At 38.8% G+C, this 10,594-nt stretch overlaps 1 protein-coding gene across 2 annotated transcripts; it reads right to left on the reverse strand.

Moving 5' to 3' along the window:
• Positions 1-7,836: 7,836 nt before the first annotated feature.
• Positions 7,837-8,843, reverse strand: LOC108033495 (E3 SUMO-protein ligase NSE2-like). Of its 2 annotated transcripts, none has more exons than XM_017107835.3 (2): positions 8,650-8,843; positions 7,837-8,596 (listed from the first exon to the last, which is right to left on the reverse strand). In XM_017107835.3, exons 1-2 carry the CDS (start codon positions 8,726-8,728, stop codon positions 7,962-7,964), a joined length of 714 nt encoding a protein of 237 aa, XP_016963324.1. In that variant the 5' UTR covers positions 8,729-8,843; the 3' UTR covers positions 7,837-7,961. The 2 variants fall into 2 exon arrangements, with proteins under 2 accessions (XP_016963324.1, XP_016963323.1); XM_017107834.3 differs by having other exon boundaries at positions 7,837-8,605; positions 8,650-8,841.
• Positions 8,844-10,594: the final 1,751 nt, after the last annotated feature.

Genomic DNA, 10,594 nt, shown 5'->3' on the forward strand with positions numbered 1-10,594 from the left:
GGCGCTGTTCCTGTCGCAGCTGTCAATAAGTGCGTCGAGTTGACGTTAAAAATCAGGCATTAAAACATGCTGGTAAAAATCAGCAGATGCCCAACGAAAAAGCGGACTTGGTGCCCCCTTTGTTAATGCATTTCATAAGCCACAGCTGCCAGTGATGCGGTGCCATTTGCATGTGGCAAGTGAATTTAATGCCATACAAAGCAACTTCGTATCGATTTCGGCCACCGATACTCCGCGGTCCTGCACCTTAGCCCGAGTCCCCCTCCAAACTTAGGAAACCCTTGCTGCCAAAAGTTTTTGCTTGAATTTAATTTGTTGCAAAGTTTGGGATGAGCTGAAAGATGAGAAGGGGATATGGTGGGGTCTTCATATGTGTGCTGGCATAAGTGCATATTTATAGCCGAGGGTTAACTTGTATGGATTTACCTAACAAAAATTGGAAAATGCAGCTATTGATTATAAATAAGAAGCTTTCATTATGCAAATTACTAGAAATCTCACGTTTTCTTTAATTTGTTGTAAGTACTTTTAAACATTTCAATTTACAAAGTAATATAAACTTGAATCTTAAAATAAAGGTATAAAAATGGCTTTGCCTTAGAAACCCTTATACAAACCAGTACTCAAACTTCCAAACTTCTGAAACTTCCTCCCTTCTTGATCTTCGTATATGAGGAGGGCAACTTCAATTTGGGTTCGACTTGGGCTGCGCTGAATTTGAGGCAAGGCGGGGGCAAAAGTTTTTAAATAGTTACACAAACTGCAAAACGCTTTTCATTTTGCGTTCGGACTGCCAAAACGGATTTACAAAGCGTTCGGACCAAGCATTTTGATACTGCCATTGCACTTGGATTTCGATTTGGGTGCACAAAAGTACACAGAAGTTTTATGAAAGAAAATGAAATGAAAATCCGGCTGCAATCCCTCAAAGCTTCGTAAACTAAGAAAATCTTTAGTTTTTGGCTTTAAGCTTGCGGCAACAATTAAATGGGAATAAGCTGAAAAGAAAATACGATTTCCGGCTTGGAATCCTTTGGCAAAATACTTTCTGGAAACAAGGAAAAACAGGGGAAATCAATTAGGAACTGTGAGGGATTTTTCCCGTTCTGAAATGGAATCAAACAGCGGTCAGTCATTAGGACTCACATATTGTGGTTGGGCGGGAGCCACGTAAATTAATAAAATAATAATTAAGGATGTCAAAGTTTCCAGAAAATAATTAATTATAATTATATAGACAAAACTTGACCACACTTCAGGCAATCCACTGCGTTTCCCTTGAAAACTACAGTGAGTTATTGGATAGGGGATGTTTTTGACAACATATTTTCTTACTTCTTTTGAAACCACCCAGAAACTGTTATAAATATATGGTTATATATACTTAGTATAGTTTTCAGCTTTAGAAAATCTTAATCAGTTTTTAAATATGTATTGTTCTCTAGGAACCAGATTTTTTACTAGCCCTAAATGTTAATTGTGCTTGTGTGACAAACCATATGCGAGTTTTTCGAGAGTTTTACCAAAAAAGGTTTTATGTAAAGGAAACTTAACAGATTTAAAATAAATTATTATTTAATAACTTATTTCTATTTTGGTTTCTTGTGTAACAATAGTTTGTAGATGAATATTTCAATAATGATAATATTTAACTCGTAAGATACTATACCCTTTCTGCTTGGTCCATGTCATTCTTCCTCCGTGTCACAAAAACTTTTCTCCTTGTCTGGAAAACGCACCTCACCCTTTTCCTTTGGGCCACCCAGCCAATCCATCAGTTAATAAAAATGTGACAGAATGAATGAGTGTTGTGGGGAGGGGGCGGGATGGTGCGGAAAGGTTGATCCCTCGGAGCAGATTGAAAAATAATAAATCATAGGAAACGATTTGAGGACAACACCGGTGGCGAACCAAACTTAAAGTCAGGGCATAAAGTGCACCTGTGCGGGTGTCTGTGCCTGTGTCTCCTGTGAACAGCAGCTGGCAACAATTTCCTACGTGCCTCGTGTGCTCGTCCTGTAAACTATTATCCCAGCCCAAAAAATTTATAACAAAGGGAAAGCCAAGGGGAAAACGATGAGAAGGTCTTGCTGGGAAGTGCGGCGCTCATGTGTGTGCCAAATGAGTTTAATCACCTTGCTAAAAGTTGGGAGAAACTAAGGGACGTACAGGAAGGACTCACTAGGTAAAACGCCCTCAAAATAAACATCTTTTTAGTTGGGCACTACAAAAAATAAATATTGGTTTAAATTTATTATTTCGTTTAACGTTTAACAATTTGAAGCATTACTTTTGATCTATGACCTAAGTAATGAATCATGTTTATAATTTTTAAGCAAAATTGTTATACTATTAGTCAAATTAACAAATATACTTTAGTTTTGATTGGTTCTCTAGTATTGTTATATCTATGAGCTTTCACTGTACTTGCCTCATCTTACGAGCACTTCCTTCAAGAAATAGTTGACATACTTTTGAAGGCGTTGTAATTGAAGTGTTGCTTAAACAAAAGCTGAAACTTAAATTGCTGCGAAATTGTCTGTGCCAAGATGCGCTCCCCCTTGGCCCAGTGAAAAATGGCAAACGTTGGCCATTTTTTGCATCTTTTTTCGTTAGTTGTTGGTTGCCACTCGAGTTGCACGAACTCCAAAGGAGCAGCAGGATGTGGAAGCCGCCGTTGGAGGAGCAACATTTATGGCGTCGGCCTCGCTGCTTAACTGCTCCAAGTGCCACTTGACTGACGCAATGCTTTGACCAAGTAGCGAGTGACAAGCCAAGCGCCTTTGTGGCTGTCAAGTGGCAGTGGCTCCACCCCGTTTTTGCCCGCCCACCCTGCCACGGCACCACCCCCTTTTTTTGGCGGTGCCTCCTTCAACTCCACACATAAGTGCACTTGCACGGGGCCATAGAGACTGCAACAAAGTTGCCTTTGCCACGAAGGCGACAGTGGTTGCGAACTCGAGCTCAGTTGCACGCTGGAGAACTCTAGCCGGTGACCTTGAGTGGCTGTTGAAGGTACCAGCTGAAGGGGCTAGTTCGTAGGGAGATTTTGGGGCTTAAAGGTCCTTGAAAATTAAAGGAATATAAGTAAACCATATGAGCAAAAATATTATATTTCAGGGTTTCCAAGTAGCAGAACAAAGACTTATTTTCAGAACTCTTTTCGGTAATTTATATTATATTTATGAATCCGGTGAATAAGTGAAAATAAAAAATATATAAATTAACTGTAACATTATATAAGGAAAAACGAACTATTTTAAGCCCTTGAAAACTTAGTGTTCAATTATTTACTTTTAATCTGTAAGAGTTAGATCCCTTTAGCAAATATCGTTAGGCTTAATATGGATTCCTTTGTAGTCCTAAAAATGTGCTATGATTATTATAGCATTTTGAAGGAATAAATCTTATTTTAAGCTTCTTTATCCATGATAATCCATCACCTATTTTAGTGTATTGAGACTGAAATTGTAACAGCTTGGCATCCACTATGCAGTGGCTGAGTCTTTAGCGACGACATCGAGGATGGGCACTTTGTCAAAATGTTGCCCCGTCCCTTTTGCTGTTTGCCAAATTAAATCTACACCATCGGCCACAAAAGCACAGCATCTCCGGCAACTGGATTGGAGGAGCAGAAGTGGTGGAGCGGCTGGCTTCAACTACCCATGAGCACAAGTGTGTACAGTCGTGCCCGCAGACAACTATCGATTGGCCGGGCTGGAGGCGCAGCTGTAGCCAAGTCAAAGATTCGGAGGGGGTGGCGACGGAAAAATAAACTTTTGCTAATACAATAATAAAAAGTTACTACGTGCAGTGTTGCAAAAAGCGAGGAGGACAGCGCAGCAGAGTGTGTGGGGAAGGCGGAGCGAAAATAATATAAAAAATTTAAGTAAAAACTTTTCTCCTCTTTCACACTCGCTGAGAAGTTGGCACAAACTTTTACTTAACGCTAACCTTAAAGGTGGCCAAGCCGGAGGTGGTGGGCGGCGGGGGAGGGCGTGGCGGATTAGTGTCGCCGCGACACTGATTAGATTTATCAGCCAGCCGAGTTGCACACGATAAACGGCAGTGCGGGCGGTGCGGCAGAGTCATCTGCTGCAACTTATGCAAAAATCCAGTGCAACAATCAAAATTCAATCAGACAGCGACACCGCAACAGTTGCCACTTGCCACCGCTTGCGGCAGCAACAGTTGTCAATTCAGAGTGGCACATGGCGACACCCGAGGCGTATGCGTAATGTGCACGCGGCGAAAATAAAGTGGGTACGACTTTATTTTATGCACAAGTAGGTTTTTTCATTTTTATGATGCTATTAAATAGTAAAACATTAAAATGGTAACTCCTGATTTAAGAAACATTTTCCTTGATTAAAAAAAAACGTTTAAAAACGTCTCAACTTTTGGAAAAAAAATGCCTAGAGCTTATTTTAAATATATTTTATAGGTGATTTAAAGTGTAAAAATTAATTCGACTTGGATAATTTCATTCTTTTACATTTTTTCCATCTAGTTTCAAGTGCATTTTTTTTTTCAAAGTGCCCTTCAGTAACGCAAGCCGATTGCAGTAGTTACATGACAGCGCAAAATGGACAGTAATGAGTGGAAAACGGGGGCGAATGAAGTTTGTTATTGGATTAAAGCAGAAATTGTCAGAGGAATGGCATTTCTGTAATCGTGTTCGAAGAGGAATCCATAAATGGAGGCTGGAAGTCGTGTGGCCTCACTTCGCCCCATTTTCCATTACGCACATCTGCAATCAAAATGCAAAAGGCTCAGTGCCAAATGTCGCCTCGTTCTCTCCATTTTACAATATCTCACAAATATCACGCGTCCAAATCATAAATGAGCTATAAATAACACATTGCCATCCAAAGTCATAAACACATACAGAACAAACAGAGGGTGTATTGTCAGATCGGAAAAGTCAGTCTGATTTAAGGGAAGGTTGTACTTGGATGTACCCAGCGAAAAATACAATATTTAACCACATTTAAAAATTAATCTAATAAAAAACTACCATTTTGAACGACAGTACTTTTTTGTTTTGAACGCTTTACAATTAAATAAAAAGTCCTTTAAATATTTATTTTATTTAAACCCCTTGTACCGACATACCCTAAAATATTTAAAAGCAAGGATACGCAAATATCGTTACTTATGGCCAGGACCCATACATTTATAGATGACGAAGCTGGCTGAAACGTGCTTGAATCGCTGTTGAATTTTCGGTTCCTGCATATGTTTTCCCTGGCTTTTCTTCTCCGGGCGTTCTTCTGCCCCCAAACCCTTCAGATTTTCCCGGCCCCGTGTGGAAGCATTTGCTTTTGTTGTTTCCTGGCTCTGGCAGTTGCTTGTTGATAAAATTTAATCATATTACACATATTTCGCTCTTTACGGTCTGTTACCCCAATATGGCTCCTGGTTTTTCGGGGGGCAGTTGGCCATGCATGCTGGAAGTATTTACTCTTGTTTACAGTTGCGCGCCGCCGGCGAGAATGGCCAAAAATATCCAATTTGAAAATTAATGCCTTTAGGATATTATTCATAGAACTCGTGTGAGTGATGCAGGATGGAGAGAGTGCGAGGTGTGCACATGCTAAAAAAGCAAAACTGCTTCATGGCTAGTAAAACGAATCTTTTCGGCTTCCCTGTTATTCTCTACGTACTTTTGCATGTAGATTTTTCGCTACCCCCTTTCACGCCCCTGTTGTAATTGCCCTGCGGCTTTTGCCGCGTAGAAGGCTTGCCAGCAACCGCAAAAGTTTATTGTGCGCTATAAATTTAATGCAACAAACCATTTGACCGAGCAAAACCAAACTGACAATGGGAGAAAGTCGGAGAAGAACGGACAAAGATGGTGTAAAAAACAAAATCAAAGCCAAAATATTAAATACATTTTTAAGAAAATTTTAAGTGAGGATTTCAAAATTTAAATTACCAATCAAAGACCTTAACAGCTTCTTTTTAAATTACATTCATTCGATTCTAGAAATTTAATAAGTCCTCAAATTCTAGATTATTTTAATGATCATAAGTTCATTACATATTTTTTTATTATTAAATATTGATATATAGTAACACCCGCTTTTGGGGACAAATGAGTCATATTTCCACTATGAAATTTGTTATGTGTATATATTTAAAAAACAGGAAGCATGCGAATCACACAACAGCAACCGGAAGAATATTAAATGCCAAGGTTAAATTTATCAATGATTAAAAAATCGAAACACTGAGAGGAAGAAAGGTTGAGGGGACAATAAGCAGGCGTCATAAAATGTGGTCGGAAATTATGGCGGAAATTACACTAAAACGCAAGAAAGGCAACGCATGTGACGCCGCCATGGGAAAAGGAAAATTTGAGTTGTAAATGAGAGCGGGCAGAAGGGGGAATTAAGTTGGGGGAATCCCTAAGCTAAAACCGAAGTGAAGCAAATATTTTCTTACAGTCGGTCTGCCTGGCAAATTTTCCTCCCACTTCGCTTTATACTTTATTTTTTGTGTGTTTTCATGAAACGAAAGAAAAGCTTTAAGTGTGATAAAAGTATTTATTTTATTCCACATTTCTTGTACATATGTACATACAAAAACTCTAAAATAAATATTTATATAAATAAATGGTTAAAAAGGCTGGTAATGTATTTTAAGTAAAAGAAAGCTACGAAAACTAGGCTATTTATTTATTATTCCTTTTCTGACTAAATTCTTCACACAACTTTTTAAACATTACCAGGGCCCACACAATTTTACCCACCTGCCGGCATTTCTTTGGGGACCTCCGCTTAGGCCAGGCGATCGGTTTAATGCCTTTACTTTCGTTCGCGTCGAGGTGCTAATTTATTTTGGTCGCGTGTGCATGCTAAAACTCCAGGGAGGCCAAAACACGGTAAAGGACCAAAGCTGCACAGGACTTAGAAGCTTTTGCTCTAATTATGGCAATGGAGGTGACGGGACGTTTTTTTATGCGTTTCGTAGAATCTGTGGGAGTTCTCAGGAAATTTTACGCAAAGCAACTACTTTACATTATTGGAAACGAAACACCACATCGCAAAAGGTCAAAAGTCGGCATCTGCTAACTTCACAAATTTCGAATTAATTAAATCTTTGCCCACATATTCCACTGCCTTGGCATCGAGTTGCAATTTATAATTTCATCGGCTGTTTTGCGTTCGGCTTTTAATTGCTAAATATTTGCAGCTCGTGTACATAATTTGTTATATATTAACTGGCAACAAGGGAAAATGGGCGGGCGTTAGGGTCGAGCAAATAATGAGCGAAATATTTGGAAAATGCAAATTAATTATGCCGCACATGTATTTGTTTAAGTTATCTAATTAGACTCGAACGCCATTCATTTTCAATTGTTTGTCGCCATTTGCATTCGATGTTTAGGTTGAACTCATTTAATTTAATATACTATAAATCGGCAGCTTTTTTTGACATTTTTTGTCTGCTACTAGCTATGTGATTGAATGGACTAGCAGTTTTTTTGCATAATTAAATAAATTAAAACCAAATTTTTTACAAAGGGAATTGCAAATTAAAGATTGAATGATTTTTCGTTAATTTTTTCTATTTATCAAATTGGTAAAAAGTTTAAATTAATTAGTAGGTATATTTGTTGGTTATTATTTATTGTAGACTTGTTTTTAAACCCATCGGTCAGCTGAATTATGCTTGTTTTATACGAATTAAAAAACAATTATTTAGGACTGAGTTTGCCTAATATATATTCACTTAAATAAGTGGGGTTTTTAAATGTTAGGATATTGTTCCTTAGAAAGTTGGTTGGTTTATTTCTTTTAAATAAAATTAAATTTGTAAAAACATGCGAAACCCAAAGCGTTTAAGTTTTATTCAGTAGAAAAGGTAAATTTACACGCTTATTGAAATCATATTTGTATGAATAACTTGAATTAAAAAGTTACTGATCTTATATTCATTAAAAATAATGTGGTCGATCAATCCTCGTCATCGGCAACCTGCTCAACTTCCTCATTGGCATCTTCGTCATCATCCTCGTCTGCATCCGACTGCGTATCCTGCACCTCTTGCAAGATGATCTTCTGCTTGACAGCCTCATCCTTGATCAAGTGGGCAGGATGGATGTGGACCTTGTTGCCGCAACCAGCCACTGGGCATCGAATCCCAATGTTATTCTTGATGATTCCGTGGACATATTCGTGGTCGTAGATGTGCCCGCACATCTTGTTGCGAACAGGATTCCTGATGAGCGCTTTGGTCCAGGGATCGTATGGTGAGAAGACATTGACACCTGACAGCTCCATTGGGACTACATCCTCGTCGGAGTCAATAGCTTCTGGTTCTGGCTTCGAAATACATGCCTCGATGGATCGCTTGAAGCTCTGATACTCGGCTGTGTTTTTAGTATCGATAGGCTTACTTTCCACTGCATTCCGGCGTTCGTTCCAGTTCCGCCCGAGCTCCTCGACGGTGGCGCTTTCACCTCTAGCCACCTGCATTTCCTGCACGAGTCCTTTGTGCCTGGTCTTCAGCTCAATGATTTTCTCAGCGTTCTCTAAGCGAGATCTGGCGCCTTCCTCCAGCAACTTACGGACCTCGCCGCCATCGACATCTGAAATGCCTGTCAGAGATTGTAAATATCATTCAATTATTTCTCTTGCTTACCATCGCTAATTTCCTGAAGAAACTTTGTGGTCTCCAAAAGGGAACTCAGAGCTGAGTCAGCGTATTGATTAAACTCCATTTTTCGTAGAAAAATTGTTAAAATTCGCAGACTATTCGGAAATTCCAGTGCTTTGCCAGGGCTGCTTATCGATTGTACATAAAATCGATTGTTTCAGTGCGATTATACCTAGCCCTGGTATTTGAGGAAATGCCAACTGTATCCTCACTTATGTTGAACCAGTTCCGAAACCATACATTCAAAACTCCAACATTGACAGGCTTTATATAAAATTTTAAGGGCCTTAAATATTTATTTGAACTGTGTGAGAAAATTTACAGACTCGCTAACAAAAAATTTAAACTTTCACTAAATTTCTTTATAGATTCTAAAGATCTTGAAAAATCGAATACATACTTAATATTTAAAAGCTCCTCAAGAAATGTGAATATTTTAATCAATTGATGACCCCACATAACTTTAAAGATCCACTTTCCCATCTAATTAGCGTTTGTTTTTTGGTCAGACCCATAAATTTAATTAGTTCGAGCCACGCTCTCTGCGGTCTGTAGGTCAGCGACAGCAGGCTCTTGGCCAAATAGCTGCCACAGTCATGGCCACGGAGGAGGAGCCACATGCATACACGGACACAGCGCCAAAAGTTTGCCAAATTAGTTCAAAGTTCAAACATTTTCCAGGCCAAGGAGGAAGCGGTGGCAAGCTTGCCGAGCAAAAAAAGAAGAAAACACCAAGTCAATTATTAAAAATAATTACTTTAGCCCAAGTTGCCACAGTGAAATTTTCGAATTTGTATACTTCTTTATCATATTTTGTTATGTTTTTCCCTTGGAAGTCTGGACTGTGTAAAACTGGTTTTAAGCAGGAAGCATCCACAGATTTTTTGAGCTGATTTTTCTCTTCCAGTTGGTCAAGTTATTAAGTGGAAAAAATTCAAACTTTAAAAAAAAATCAAAGAAAAATTTATAATATATATAATATAAATATAAAAAAATATACCTTGAATTTCATTTCCATACTGAAATATATTGTGCAAATAATTGTAAATGACATTTGCAAGCTCTTAGAAATTATAAAAATTGTAGGGTGATTTCTAGTTTTGTTATTTTTAATTATTATATAGCTTTGTTGCTTTTTCACCGTTTTGTTTTTTTTTTCCACAAACTTAAACTTTTGTGGCTCAGGTTCATTTGGGCTGAAGCAGACAAAAACGGCCCAAACGAGTGGCATTAAAAATACGAAATATAAGAAATACCTAAAAACACAGCCTGCCCCCGGCCACACCCCCTCCATCCCATGCCCTCCCACATAGGCCACGCCCACTCCGGCAAAAAGGAAGGCAACTTACGCCATTTGTTATTTATAAAAGATTAAACCGCAAAAAAGCCAAAGGGAGAGCAGAAGGGGAGAGATGGAGGTAGTAGTAAAAATAGAAGTGGGAAGGGTGGCGGGTACACTGCAAATAAAGTTCGTACTGCACCTCTATACCACACTATTATTTCTGAAAATTATTTTTAAATTTTTTTTATTTTTTGTAACACAAAATAAATGATGATTTTAGCTATTGTCCGATTTTCGGGAGCCAGCCCCTATTTTCCCAGTGTCTGGAATCGTTTTATCTGTTTCATGTGCTTCCCAACCGCAAAAGGCGATGGCCAAAAAGGAAAGCGAGGAGAAATTATAATAATATTTAACTAAATATGCCTACTGTGGGTGGGGGGCCGCAACTTGATTTTGTTCTCCTGTGAGTGCGGCTTTATTTATGGCCGCGTCCCTAATTGAATTGCAGTTTATTTGAGCCCCTGAGCTGCCAGCTACTTGAACAAAAGCTGGGGCCGCCTGCTCTGGCCACAGTTTTTTAATTAACTTTCTGCGCGGCCGAAAGGTAATTCCTGCTCCTGTTTGTGTATGTGATTGTGGACTGGACTG

The sequence above is a fragment of the Drosophila biarmipes genome, chromosome 2L (genome assembly GCF_025231255.1).
Source record: "Drosophila biarmipes strain raj3 chromosome 2L, RU_DBia_V1.1, whole genome shotgun sequence".
In the NCBI taxonomy this organism is placed as follows: domain Eukaryota; kingdom Metazoa; phylum Arthropoda; class Insecta; order Diptera; family Drosophilidae; genus Drosophila; species Drosophila biarmipes.